Below are 14721 nucleotides of genomic sequence, written 5' to 3' on the forward strand. Positions count from 1 at the left end.
AGTAGGAAGGTTTATCCATAAGCCCAATTCATCGAAAGGCAATAAGAGACTTTAGGTTCTAAGAAGAAGAGACAGAAATATATCCTACATCATTCTCTTTCTTTTAGGAAAGATTTGAGGATTCCTTTAGCTACATAGCAGTTCTTTCAGACTCTCCCTTTAGACTGAGTGTAAGGATCATTTACTCTCTTTAGAGATTTCATGAGCCACACCAAACATGAGGCAGAATCTTGATATTTAAGAATCAGGAAAGAGGTTAGGGGAATGGAAATAAAGCCACTGGAAAATAACAGTCCAACAGTAGGGGAATGGTTTAGGTAAATTCTCAAATTAATGCATTAAAAATTGATTATATATTATTTTGAGGAGTCTAGCAAATGATTAAGAACTTCAGATGATTAAATGGAAGAGAATTAGAGGAACAAAATCTTATCTAGCATATGATTAGAATTATCCACAAATGAGGTATGTAAGGGCAGCCTGGGTGGCTAAGCGGTTTAGCGTTGCCTTCAGCCCAGGGTGTGATCCTGGAGACTGGGGACTGAGTCCTTGTGAGGAGCCAGCTTATGTCTCTGCCTCTCTCTCTGTGTCTCTCATGAATAAATAAATAAAATATTTTAAAAAATGAAGTATGTAAATGGGAACCAGAACTGGAAGAAAACTAGGAGAAATAAAACTTTTCTTTTTGGCGCTTGGGTGGGTCAGTTGGTTAAGCATCTGCCTTCAGTTCAGGTCATGATCTCAGAGTCCCAGGATCAAGTCCCACATCTGGCTCCTTGCTCAGCAGGAAGTCTGCTTCTCCCTCTGCCCCTCCCCTGCTCTTTCTCTCTTTCTATCTCTTTCTCAAATAAATAAATAAAATCTTAAAAAACAAAACAAAAAAGCACATCCCTTTTCTTTTATAAGATGCTGCCAAGTATGGGTAAAATTCATACTCCACAAATTGTTATAATGTTATTTAATTTAAAAAATTTAGAGGCAAGAAAAAAGTAAGGAGGATTCTTATTAGGAGGATTTAGTTTTATTTTTTAAAGATTTATTTATTTGAGAGAGATAGAAAGAGAGAGAGAACAAGTAGGGAGAGGGGCAAAGAGAGAATCTTCAAGCAGACTCCCTGCTGAACGCGGAGCCCAAATGGGGACTCGATATGATGACCCTGAGATCATGACCTGAGCCGAAGCCATGAGCTGAACACTTAACAAACTGAGCCACGCAGGTGCCTCTAGGAGGATTTCCTTCCTTTCCTTCTTTCCTTTCCTTTTTCCTTTCCTTTTTCCTTTCCTTTTCTTTCTTTCTTTCTTTCTTTCTTTCTTTCTTTCTTTCTTTCTTTCTCTCTTTCTCTCTTTTTCTTTCTTTCTTTTTTCTTTCTAGATTTTATTTATTTGAGAGAGAGAGCATGGGGGGGAGGAACAGAGGGAGAGGGAAAAGTAGACTCCCTGCTGAGTGGGGGGGAGTCCTATGGAGGGATGGATCTGAGCTACCCAGGCATCCTAGGAGGATTCATTTTTATTTATTTATTTATAGATTTTATTTATTTATTTATTTAAAAAAGAATTTTTACTTATTTATTCATGAGAGACACACAGAGAGGCAGACACATAGGCAGAGGGAGAAGCAGGCTCCTCACAGGGAGCCTGATGTGGGACTTGATCCCAAGACCCTGGGATCATGACTTGAGCTGAAGGCAGATGCTCAACCACCGAGCCACCTAGGCATCCTAGGAGGATTCATTTTTAAAAGACAGAGTGTGTTGGGGTGCACTAAGTGTGCAGCCTGCTTAGGATTCTTTCTTCTCTGCCCTATCCCCCACACCAGCTTGTGTGCACCCATGCTTTCTCTCTCTCTCTCTCTCTGTCTCAAAAAGCAAAAATAAAAACAAAACAAACAAAAAAAGAAAACAAGCCACCACTAAACCAAACCACAACCAAACCACCCTGAAAAAAACTCTCAAACCAGCCTGTGCAAGGACACTTAGACCCTCCTCTGTCCCCCTGAGAGCAGAATAAATCTCCCACCCTGTACCAGGGAAGGAGAAAGATGTTCTTATCACCAGCAATAGGAAGGTTAGGGCCCAGAAGGCAGTATAAACAACCCTTGTTACTTTTTGTTACTTTACTCCTCCAGCCCAAATTCTGTTTAGAATTCCTTACTAATTGAAGCTCCCAGAGTCATCTTCTTTATCTTGTCAATTCCTCAACGATTGATTGTCTCTTTATCTGAAAAGTATAAAAACTGCCTGCTGCAGTCATCCTTTGGGTCTCAACTTCATTACTGGACCTCTGCACACGTGTAATAAAACTTTTTTTCCTGTTCATATCCCTCATATAAATTTAATTTGTCCAACTAGAAAAACTTTGGCCAGAGGAGAATATCTTCCTCTCTTTCAATGCAGTCAGTGGGAACTGATGGGGTGAGAGAAGTACTTGAATGGAGCATCTCAATTATGAGCTTGTGGGCAGGAACCCTCACAAAGCCTTGCATGTGGTAAGGCAGCTCGGGAATCTGCTCAGGCTTAAATACTTCTGGGAAGGCTTCTGACTTAATTTAGTTCTCAAAAACTGGAGAAAGAATGATAATTTTACGTTTATAATGGAGAAAAATAATGACATAATGAATGTCAAATTCCAGTTTGGATTTTCTAGACTATAGACCTTCTCAGAGTAGTCATACACTGCTCTTGCTCTGTTTTTTTTTTTCCTCCCCAGAACTCATTTTTTACCTTCAATTTTTGCAGCCAGACTCCCCAAAGGCCCATGGCCCTGAAGCCCGGCAGTACCTCTCCTCTACTTTTCCTCTGATGTTTCTTACCAGGGTCTACGAGTGCCAGACGCTTGTCTCGGGACAGAGAAGCTCTTTCTTCTTGGTTGAACATTCTATCGATCATCACCATCTCAGCAGAAGGATTGATCCGCTGAAAACGAGAGAGTCTGGTCATTTCAGGTGCCATTTAACAAGTGCAGATATCCCACTGCTTCTTTGAAACAAACAAAGCAACCAGACATGAAGATTTGGTGTCTAGGTTCTAATCATGTCCCATTCAGTCCCATTTATCCCTGTCATGTAGGGATGCGTTTTAAAATAGTATTTTGGGGGAAAAGGTGATTTTCACATTGATTTCTAAAGAGGATGTGAAAAGTAAGCCTCCCTTCTTCGCTTCCTCAGCCTCCCCCAGAGGCACCTGCACCTAGCAGTTTAATACACTCTTGCAGAGTGATTTTATGCACACACATTCCTGACATTCCTCTCTGTTTATGTATGCACGCAAATGGTAGTAACTATACACATTGTTTTTCATCTTTATTTCCCCCTCTGCTATTTAATAATATGTTAGCAATCTTTTCATTAGGATGATATTTTTCTTCATATTCTACTGTGCTTTCATTGTGTAGTAAGGTTTTCCTTAAAATTATTTTTTGCTATAGATAATTGAATCTTAAATTATATTTGTGAGTCTTATTTAACGTGAAATTCATAACAGATATAGTTTGACCAAATAAATGGTCCTTTCCTCAAAAACTATAAGTTAAGTCTTTTTGATATCTCAGCATTTTTTTCTGAAATGGTTGTTGACATAAGAACAACTATTTCAGACTTTAGAGGCACAATTTTAAGTGAATACAAGTAAGAGAGTATATATCTATACATACACACATATATAAATATATATACATCTATAAAAAAATAAACAATATATAAGTAAACACAAACACACATACATATTTACACCGTATTGTATATGTGTATAATGTAATTTATTTAAGCTCCCAAGGTATATTTCAAGTTGATCTTAAACTGGAAACTGCTTGTAAGAGGCCAACTTATAGAGGAAAGCCTATATGATTTCAGAATTGTTTCTTAAATCTCAGAATACATTTGGTCTATCATTTCCTGAGGTGTCTTCTTTCTCTCATTAACTGGTGCTTTAAAACTAATTTTAGTTTCTATTCGGGGTGATGAAAATGTTCTGGAATTAGACAGTGGTCGATGGTTGTACAACCTTATGAATATACTAAAAACTATAAAGTTGTATATTTTTAAGTTATGCATGAATTTTTATGGACTGTTAATGATCACTCACTTAAAAACAAGATAAAGCAAATTTTAACATTTGTTATCACCCAGTCTTTTCAGATGTTACTCTGAACAATTTCCCCCGCATCTCTGGGCTGGTGAGGCAGCTGACAGCATCAGAGTGCGGACAGGGGGTGGAGGTCTCAGATGGTCCTGGTCTGTCCCCTAGCTCTGTTAATTGCTCTGCAAACTGATTAGCTGTAGGACGTTAGGCAAATTACTTAACCAAGGCCCTAGTTTCCTCATTTAGAACCAAGAAAACCAGAGCACTCCTTAGGTGTGATTGCTCATGTAAAGTGTAGCAAATGCTGTGTCAGTAGTACCAGTCAGGTGTAAGGTTTTCTACAATCCTCAGTGTCTGTGCCTTTGAAATTATGTTGGAAAAATGGAGTTCCCTGAAGGTTTTTCTCTCTGAATTACTAGCTGTGACCTGTGGGGTTTTAAAAAACAAATATGCTTGGTAGCATGAATTTTACCATGGCATCTTCTAGAAGCAGGCATCTGTATTTGTTAAGCATAGCTTGGGTCCTTTTTAGGAGCTGAGTGGCAACTGTTTCAAATTCACTGTCGACTTTAAAAAAAGAGAGAGAGAGAGAAAATGGTAAGAGAGTGCAAATCACTCACTAGGTCTTTCCTTTCTCGGGACCGAAATGCATTAGTCTTCCATTACTCAAACATGTCTTGCCTATGACAGTTTTCTCTTCTTAGGTTAGATAGCTTTCCTCATTTAAACAGCTTCTGCATTGCTTTCCCTCACTGTTCACTGTTAGGTCATCGGGCAATTCATCTCAATACTAGCTTATTTTAACTTTATTTAGGAGGCCAAAACCAGAATATTTTAACATCACCTATAAAAGAAAGCCATATAGCACAGACATAGAATAAATACTAATGAATAGAGAATGATCTAGTCTAGATGGTCTAGATGGTCAACCCTCCACTCCCTTCCAATGGTATGAATAACGAAAACAAATGAACAGTGAAGTCCTACAGCCAGGGCTGGGCAGACCGGATTTATGTAAGGACACAAACTAATTCATGGTATTTTGCAGGCCATGGTGCTGTGGCTCTGTCCTTTGCCTGCCAGTCTCCAAAGGTTTCACATTTTTTAACTCTGAGTCTTCACATCCCTATGTAATGCTGGATCTGGACCCTATTCCCTGGACCTCCCAGGGAAGCTCCCAGGGGACTGACCGGGACCGATCTGCATTTAGATCGGAGACCACAGCCAGGTAAGTAAGACGGGTGGCAGCTACAGGAGGGATTAAAGCCATGGAGGGGAACTGATGGAATCCAGGCTTGGAAATGGTGGTGGGAAGGAGGGCAGAAGTAGGCTGCACAGCAGTGGGGACTGGCATCAGAATGGGCGGAGTCCCAGGTTGGCACAAAGGGGTCCTCATCCTTACCATTTTTGCCAGTTTCTTGAGATCCAGCAATGCCCCAGACTTACTTTGGCACTTGAAGAATGCTTTTGGGGGCTAAAGTATCTATCTAATTCATAAAACTGATGGTAGTAGCTAAGGGTATGCATTCTGCTTAAACATAAGAAGTCACTGGGTACAGTAGCGACTTCAGAGTCATCAAGTCTGCAGCCAGTGGTCCAAATAATGCTTTGGATTCACTGCCCCCAAATTGGGTCAATAAAATACTGATGTTTAGGTATCCCTTCACAGAATATTAAGAAGAGTAAGCCACCACCCTAAACATGGACCTGGAAATTGAGTAAATTGGGAACAAGTTAGGTGTGTGATTAAAACACTAGTATGGCTACTATCTGGGAGCCGTGGGGCTCTTGCTCTTCTGTGGGGCATCCATAAGATGGTGTCTGGTGTCACAGTGGTACTCTGGGGTTACAGCCTGTTTACCTTTCTTCAAGTCTTCCTCCGTGGGCAGGGCGCCCTGGCACACGTGGTAGGAGAGCAGCCTCTGTACCGCATCACTTAGTGACCGGAACTGACTCTTATCGGGTGTCACAGCATGGGTTTGGTCCCTCTGTAACTGCTGGAGGATGCTTTCAAAGAGAAATTCCCAATGTCAGTGGAGACCCATGGAGGAAATCTAACAGTGATGATTATTTGCATGCAAAGATAAGAAGACCTATAGGAATACTACTATTCACAGTGTAGAACTTCTGTTTTTCCTTGAGTTTTATACTTTGTACACCATAGTGGGAGTAGGGTTTGGTCTAACTGTCTCCACAGGGGACTCATACTATGACCCTGGCCTCAAAAACACAGTGTTCACACCAACTGCTCATGTGGGGGCTGCTCACACAGATCTTGGCAATGCCTGACCATTGGCCAGCTAAGCTTATGCTAATATTTCTGTTCCAAACACAGGAGTTTATCAAACCATGCTTCTCCTCAGAGACCCTTTGGCCAATCAAAGGGTATGTGGTATGCTAAACAGACAGAACTATTCTCCTTCAGAACAAAAGAGCTAGCAGTACACTTAAATTATTATTTGATACACAGTTGACCCTTCAACAACATGAGGGGGGTGGGGGCACCGGCTCCCTCCATAGTCAGATATCAATATATAATTTGACTTTTCCAAAACCTTACTAAGAGTCTCCTGTTGACCAGAAGCCTTATTGATTCTATGGTTGACTAATAGATATTTTGTATATTACATGTATTATATATTGTATTCTTACAAAAGAGTGAGCTAAAGAAGATGTTATTAAGAAACTCCTAAGGAAAAGGAAATACAGTTACAGGACTGTGTTGTATTTACTGGAGAAAATCTGCATATTAGCAGACCTACATGGTTCAAATCTATGTTGTTCAAGGGTCACTGTATTTATAGGTCCTAAAAGAAACCAACAGTAGGAAATTATTTTCAAAATATACTTAAAAAATATATATAATTATAAGCTGACTTCTGTTGTGTATTTATTGAAGGTTAGGGACTGAGAGAAATGTTCAAAATGAGTCATTTCCAAGGGTCACTCACAAAGCTCCTTTAGTTAGTTGTTTTGCAGCAGGCCGCTTTTGTCCTCCTGAGTGACTATCCACCTAAAGACAAAACACACCTCTTTTTACTCCCTTTTGTAGAAAAAATATGCAGAATACAGTTATACATAAAAGTCACTATATTGTGAATATTTTCAACTCCTTATCAAGAGCATATTCGAAGGATATCGAATGTGCCCTGCTAAAAAATAAAATAAGCAAGTCCAACAAGCTATGTAGCAAAGTCACACTGTGTCAAGATTATAGGAAGCTCTATTATCAGTTCCTTGAAAAGACTTAAGTTGTATTTAAAGCCTGAATCCCCAACTCTCTAAACGTATTGTTAGATTTTTGGAGACATATATTTTGTGGGTACCAATGCCATGAACATTTTGAAAATTCAGTTGCTGTTACAGTCCAGGTGTGTGATCTAGTGGGGCATTCCTTTCTTTTTTTTCCCCTTTAAGTAAACTCTACACCCAATGTGGGGCACCCAATGACCCTGAGATCAAGAGTCACATGCTCTACAGACTGGGATAGCCAGGTGGCCATAGTACCACTTCTTATATCATTTTTAAAAATATTTTATTTATTTATTTGAGAGAGAATATGCAAGAGGTGGGGAGGGGCAGAAGCAGAGGGAGAAACACGCTTCCTGCCAGACAGAGAGCCCAACGTGGGGCTCAATCCCAGGCCTCCAGAATCGTGACCTGAGCTGAAGGCAGACACTCAATCTACTGGGCCACTCAGGTGTCCCAACAAGTTTCATTAAACTTTTAATTAGTGTTTGATGGAGAAGAAACTAAGGACTCAGTAAGCTGAAAACAAGATTTTTTTTCCTTTCTTTAGATCAGTGGTTGGGTTAGAAGACCACAGGGACTGGTTATTTCATAACATTCCTGTTTACAACAACAGAAAATTAAAAAACTCTCAGTATAGGGGCTCAGTGAGTTGAGTGTCTGACTTAGCTCAGATCATGATCTTGGGGTCTTGGAATGGAGCCCTGAGTTGGGCTCCATGCTCAATGAGGAGTTAGGGAGTCTGCTTGTCCCTCTGTCACTCTCCCCTGAACCTGCCTACACTTGCTCTCTTAAATAGATAAAATCTAAGAAAAAAAAAAAAAAAGAAAGAAAGAAAGAAAGAAAGAAAGAAAGAAAGAAAGAAAGAAAGAAAGAAAGAAAGAAAGCTCTCAGAATAACTAGGAGGAACAGATCCAGGGGTTCCACAGTGGCTCAGTCAGTTAAGCAGTCAAGTCTTGATTTTCACTAAGGTCAGGATCATGAGACCGAGCCCCATGTAGGGCTCTATGCTCAGTGGGGAGTCTGCTTGAGATTTTTACTCTCTGCCGTGTGCCCATTGCCCCCCGACCACTTGCATATGTACACTGTCTTGCTGTCTCTCTCAAATAAATTTTTTATTTTTTAAAGATTATTTTATTTATTTATTCAGAGAGAGAGAGAGAGAGAGAGGCAGAGACACAGGCAGAGGGAGAAGCAGGCTCCATGCTGGGAGCCTGAGGTGGGACTCGATCCCCAGTCTCCAGGATCACACCCCGGGCTGCAGGTGGCGCTAAACCGCTGCACCACTGGGGCTGCCCAAATAATTTTTTTTTTTTTTAAAAGAAGGAACAAAAAAAAAAAAAAAAAGAGAAGGAACAGATCAACTTTGGCTACAATAATGTGATCATTTAACAGTAAATTACATTTTTTGAGTGCCTACTATTTATTGGCTGCTAGTATATTATTAATTCATGAGGAAATGACCGGTTGTAATGTGAGAAATAGAAAAGACACTTTAATCCCATAAACATTAACAAAGCACAGCCTGGCCTGCCAGGAGGTCTTTAGTGAGCACACTCTTGTGGGCACGCTTTTGTGTGCAGACAATGCCAGGCAGCAATTACCAAGCTGAAGATGACATAACTATATTTTCTCTCAATTATGTTCGACATTAAGAAGCAGCTATGCAAACTGTCTTCTACCTGCACAGCTGGCTGGCCAGGAGATGATCCAACTACTTTTTCCTGCTGTGGTTGTGTGGTTCCTAAGGACACCGGCATAACTTTGCTTCCAGAATCCTGCCCTATTAGAATGAACACATAAGATAACAGAAACAGTCAATCAAGCCCCTTATCTAACTCATAGAGTCCAATGTATATGGATTACTGACCATTCTGAAAGGGATTTCTTTATCATGGATGCTTGCTCTGAGGAAGGGGAGCAGGAAGTACATTTATCTACAAAAGCTCTAGAGGCAGAGGTCAGGACTAGTGAAGCCTATTTAGGTAGTAAATAGAAACAAATACATACATAAATGGTAATAAATAATAGCTGTCAACGCTACAGTTTCAAATGACCCAACGTCAAGGAATAGGCCTCCAACCAGTAATCTGTGAGTATTACCAAACTCTCAAATGCTCACAAATTAAGGAAGGGAGGCCCAAATAGGCAGCTGACTAGGAGTGTTCTTGCTTTTGTCTTTTCTAGTATTTATTGAGCAGTGCAGCTATTCAATGTTTTAGAAGAAATGGAAGCCATAGCCCACATATTTTTCTCTTTGGAGGGATTCCAAAGATACATAAATAAAGCAACATGAGGACAGTTACAAAGTCACCTGTGCCATATGGTACTAGATTTTATTGTTTCTAAGCAGCACATTTTTTCCACATAATTTAGTGTGTCATAATTAAACTAGAAGTGCTTTTTTTTTTTTTTTCCCCTTTCTTGGTAGCATACTCAGTGAAGGTACAAACACAACATGGTCTATTATTTGGGTGGAAAGGATAAAGATGCATGGTCTGAGCGGGAATGAGGTGGAATGGGAAAGGTTGCATGCAGGATGAGGCACAGCAGAAGAAATCCTCTGGGTTTGCGGGGGATGGGGGACAGCTGAGGGGAGCTTACTACAAAGGCTCCTGACCTGGCAGTGCGGTGTTCAGGAGGCCAGGGATCTGTGCTTGTCTCAGGCCATCTGTGGTCTTGGAAGCAGAAATGGGGGAAGTCTGATTCAAACCTTTTTTCTGAGCCTGTGAAAAATATGGCCAAGAGGAAAAGTTAATTTCATGGCTAAAAGCTTTAATAGATTACTCAAAACACCAATCAAGCCTGTTATGCCTACCTGGCATCACCTTCACGGTAGATTCCAAAGCAAGAGTTTTACTTTATTCTCTTATCACACTTGGAGAATCACAGAGAACACCCTTTTATTTTATTTTATTTTATTTTATTATTTATGATAGGCACACAGTGAGAGAGAGAGAGAGAGAGAGAGAGAGAGAGAGAGAGAGAGGCAGAGACATAGGCAGAGGGAGAAGCAGGCTCCATGCACTGGGAGCCCGACGTGGGATTTGATCCCGGGTCTCCAGGATCGTGCCCTGGGCCAAAGGCAGGCGCTAAACCGCTGCGCCACCCAGGGATCCCCCAGAGAACACCCTTTAAAGAAATCTAGGGGCATGCTGAATTTTCTGGATGTCATTCATAGAGATGCTAAGTTGAGACCAGACTGCTTTCTTGCTCCTGGAACTGTTGTGTTAGTGGTGCTCAGATGCAAAGGCTGAACCAGAAACTCAATTTCTATCCCTAACAGTTTCTCTCCCCAGTAATTTTCTATTACACTTGCAAGGATTCTGACCCTGACTATAAGATCCTTATGTGGGGTCTGCATGGACTCTGAGTACTTGGTCAGGGCCCACGTGCCAACGCCAAACCTACTGTCAGCACTCACTGCTGTGTACATGATCTAGAGTATGTGTTACCTCTGCCACCGGTATGTCTCTTGTTCACATCATGTCATCATCAGGTATAACTGGGAAATGTAAATTCAACGGAATATTAGCCCAAGGAAAATATTATTAGAAAAATTAATCTGGGGACGCCTGGGTGGCTCAGTGGTTGGGCGCCTGCCTTTGGCCTGGGGTGTGGTCCTGGGATCCCGGGATCGAGTCTCACATTGGGCTCCCCGCATGGAGCCTGCTTCTCCCTCTGCCTGTGTCTCTGTGTCTCTCATGAATAAATAAATAAAATCTTTAAAAAAATTACTTAAAAAAAAAAGAAAAATTAATCTGATGTCCTAATGGGTGTGTGCTTCTTTTCTATGAATGAGGAGGATGAATTGGATGTTGTTTCAGGACTGGCAAAGCTCCTTTTAGCTTAAAAAAATCTGTTCTCTCTACAATTCATTTAAAGTAAGATGATAAGGGCTTTTAAATTACTCTCAATTTTTAACCGTCTAAGTCATTACTACTTCATAGTGTAGCAAGGTTTCAGAGTTTTTCCTCCAGTTTTATATTTTGTATACCATCAGAGGATGGATTGGTTGATTGATTTTTAAAGATTTATTTGTTTATGAGACACACAGAGAGAGAGAGAGAGAGAGAGAGGCAGAGACATAGGCAGAGGGAGAAGCAGGCTCCACGCAGGGAACCTGATGTAGGACTCAATCCTGGGTCCCCAGGATCACACCCCGTGCTGACGGCAGGCACTTAACTGTGCCACTCAGGCGTCCGGCTTCTCTTTTCTAATACAAAAATGGAGAAGGATTTGACACTACCCAAGAAAGACTGGAGGAGGTCATTACAAAGTTGGAAATGGTCACCTTGCTCATCCTCCCATTAGCAGGGAAGATCAGACCTACACCATTCTAGGCAGACAGGTAATACATTCTTAGTAACAAAACCACTAGGGGAAAATTCTCCAGTGTTCGCACGCAGCATTTCCGCCAGAACGGAACTCCACTCTCCTACTGTAGGAAGCTGTCCACAAGGAGGGCACTGGGATTGTGGAGAGGCCTGTGGCGAACAGTGAGCAAGGCCTTCCTCACAAATATTTCCAGGGGAGGGACACAAAGGGCCACCTCGGAAAAAAACAAAACAGATAAAAGTTGGGAAAAATGTGGTTTAATATGGCAAGGCTATCCACTAGGAGGGACTCTGAACTAACCAGATCAACAGAAGAATAGATGAACAAGAGTGAAAATGTTCAAACGACCATAGTCCTTATGGCAGTGCTGTTAGTACACAACAGTTGGGGATTTTTTCCAATGTACCTAGTTCACATGAAACAGAGGAATATCATCCTTACTGCTTTAAATTAAAGCATACTTTTAAAAAAATGGCATTATCCAGCCTGATCTCCTACCTTATTGACCAGACATGACCTAAAGTGATTTATAGCTAATAAACAGATGAACGAAACAAAATCCCTGCATTTGTAAGTAGTAAAACTAAAAGAAAAGCAAGCAAGAGATCACTACAAAAGTCAGGAGAAAGAAAGGCTGAGGCTGGGAAGGCATAATGGAGGAGGCTAGTTTCTGGGACTCCTGAAAATATTTTATTTCTTGAGTCCTTGTATGGATGGGAATTTGCTTTAGAATTCTTTGCTAACTGTACACTAGTGTTTTATGTCTTTCTTTCTTTCTTTCTTTTTCTTTCTTTCTCTTTCTTTCTTTCTTTCTTTCTCTTTCTTTCTTTCTTTTTCTTTCTTTCTCTTTCTTTCTTTCTTTCTTTCTTTCTTTCTTTCTTCTTTCTTTCTTTCTTTCTTTTTTTCCTTTCTTTCTTTCTTTCTTTCTTTCTTTCTTTCTTTCTTTCTTTCTTTCCTTTCTTTCCTTTCTTTCTTTCTCTTTCTTTTCTAAATGTGTTCTCTTTCACAATACAGAAGAGTAAAAGGGAAAAAACCCAGAACAATCCTAGGTTAAAACCTGAGAATTCGTCATCAACTTGAGGGCATGAAGTACTGTTGTGTCTAAAAACAAGACTATTCTCTGAAAGGGACACCTCTCATCTGAGCGCATTTTAGAGTGTTTTATGGTTCCCTTGCACAGCTGTGTGAGTCTAAGCATTGGCATCTGTGCATTTTGGGAAAATAGTCACTCCACTTGTTACACGGTGGGGCAACTGCAGGGGCTGGGGCAGGTGGCGAGGAAGAATTAGAATCCACAGGGGAACCTGTCCTGGCCCCTGCAGTAGAATAACCTCAATGTAGCTGCTCTGTATGTTTGGAAAGCTCCAGTGCCTTGGGGACTGCTCTGTCTCCAGAAGTTCACTGGTTGCTCCCAGTCCGCTTATCTTCAGGACGGGGCTTTTCTCCGCCTGGTTCACTGCTCTATTCCCAGCACCAGAACAGGGCTGGCACCACAGTGAGCACACAGCAAATAGTTGTTAAATAAATTGAGTGAATGAATTCCACTGCAGCAGGAGTCATGGGGTCTGTCCCTCCCTCCCAGTCCAACCACTGCCCCCTTCAGGAACCATCAACTTTCTCCCATTCCCCAAAACTTCAGGTTGCTCACAGCTGACAATCTTTTCCAGAAATAAAATTTACCATTCTACTGTTTTTTCCTGAACTCTTAGAGGAGACTTGCTCTTTGAATATATTTTCTTAAAAAAATATATATATATATACACACACATATATGTATATACATATGTATATATTTTTTTTTTCTTCACAAATAGACTATTTAAGGATATTTTATTGAGAACTTGGCTCAAAGAACTCTGCTAATATCAATATACATCTTAATTTTTTAGATCCTATGGATTCTATATTTTTACATGTAAAAATACAGAAAAACCCCAACAAATCAAAATATTTAATACGTCAATTCCCCACTGTGATACTCTTTGAAAGAAACAAATTCCAACCCAGCAAGACGGCATCCAACAACAGGAGTTTACTGAATGAGGGAGATGTCTGGGGTCTGCCCAGCCACACTCTACTCTGGGAACTGCCTCACTGCCACAGAAATGGGCTGCAGCTAGCAAGGATGGAGAACACACAAATGTGTGTGACCTGCCAGAGCCACAGAGAGCTAAACTTCAGGAAGGGAAGGAGCACTTTTTCTTCCATCTGAAACTGCCAAGCCTGGGGCACCTGCAGGGCTCAGTCGGTTAAGTGTCCGACTCTTGATTTTTCCTCAGGTCATGACCACAGGATCACTACACCTGGCTTCACGCTCAGCAGGGAGTCTGCTGGAGATTCTCTCTCTCCTTCTCCCTCTGCCGCTCATCCCCCCAATCAATCAATCAATTAATCAATCAAAAGTGCCAAGCCTGCCAGTGTAGCAGTTTATCTATCTAGAGGGGCACTTTTTCTTAATTTGAACAAAGGCCTAGTATAGAGCAGCAGAGGCCCTGTATGGCTACTTCCTCATGTCACCCATGCCCCTGCCCTTCTGGCCATGGCTTACTGCACCATCATTCAGACTCTCCTGGGTCATTTAGGCTCTCTTGGGAATTTATTTTATTTTATTTTTTGGGAATTTATTTTATTTTATTGTTTAAAGATTTTATTTATTTATTCATGAGAGACACAGACAGAGAGAGAGGCAGAGACATAGGCAGAGGGAGAAGCAGGCTCCATGCAGGAAGCCAGATGCAGGACTCAATCCCAGGACCCCAGGATCACGCCCTGGGCCAAAGGCAGATGCAGATGCTCAACCACTGAACCACCCAGGCATCCCTCGCCTGGGAATTTAGAGTGGTGTTGGGGAGTGGATACCCAAGGGCAGTGGTTCTCAAATGCAGGTATAAACTAGTCACATCAAGATCACCTAGGGAGCTTCTGAAATACAAAGTTTCTGGGTTCTATCCACAAGATTCAGAAATCTGATGTGGGACTTAGGAATTTACAACTTTAAAAAGCTCTCCAATTGATTCGAATGCATTACCAAGTTTTGGAAACCACTGCATTTGCCAGTT

At 41.1% G+C, this 14721-nt stretch overlaps 1 protein-coding gene across 3 annotated transcripts in view; it reads right to left on the reverse strand.

The window, feature by feature from the left end:
* The window catches only part of BICRAL (BICRA like chromatin remodeling complex associated protein), a 78463-nt gene that overhangs the window by 5196 nt on the left and 58546 nt on the right, over positions 1-14721 (reverse strand). For all 3 annotated transcript variants that reach the window (XM_072832977.1, XM_072832978.1, XM_072832979.1), the window contains exons 6-11: positions 9945-10050; positions 9007-9107; positions 7027-7088; positions 5937-6082; positions 4548-4642; positions 2809-2911 (exon numbers count right to left, since the gene is read on the reverse strand). In XM_072832977.1, the coding sequence (XP_072689078.1) occupies positions 2809-2911; positions 4548-4642; positions 5937-6082; positions 7027-7088; positions 9007-9107; positions 9945-10050 (613 nt within the window). The remainder of the gene's footprint in view (positions 1-2808; positions 2912-4547; positions 4643-5936; positions 6083-7026; positions 7089-9006; positions 9108-9944; positions 10051-14721) is intronic.

This window comes from Canis lupus, chromosome 7 (genome assembly GCF_048164855.1).
Source record: "Canis lupus baileyi chromosome 7, mCanLup2.hap1, whole genome shotgun sequence".
NCBI lineage: Eukaryota > Metazoa > Chordata > Mammalia > Carnivora > Canidae > Canis > Canis lupus.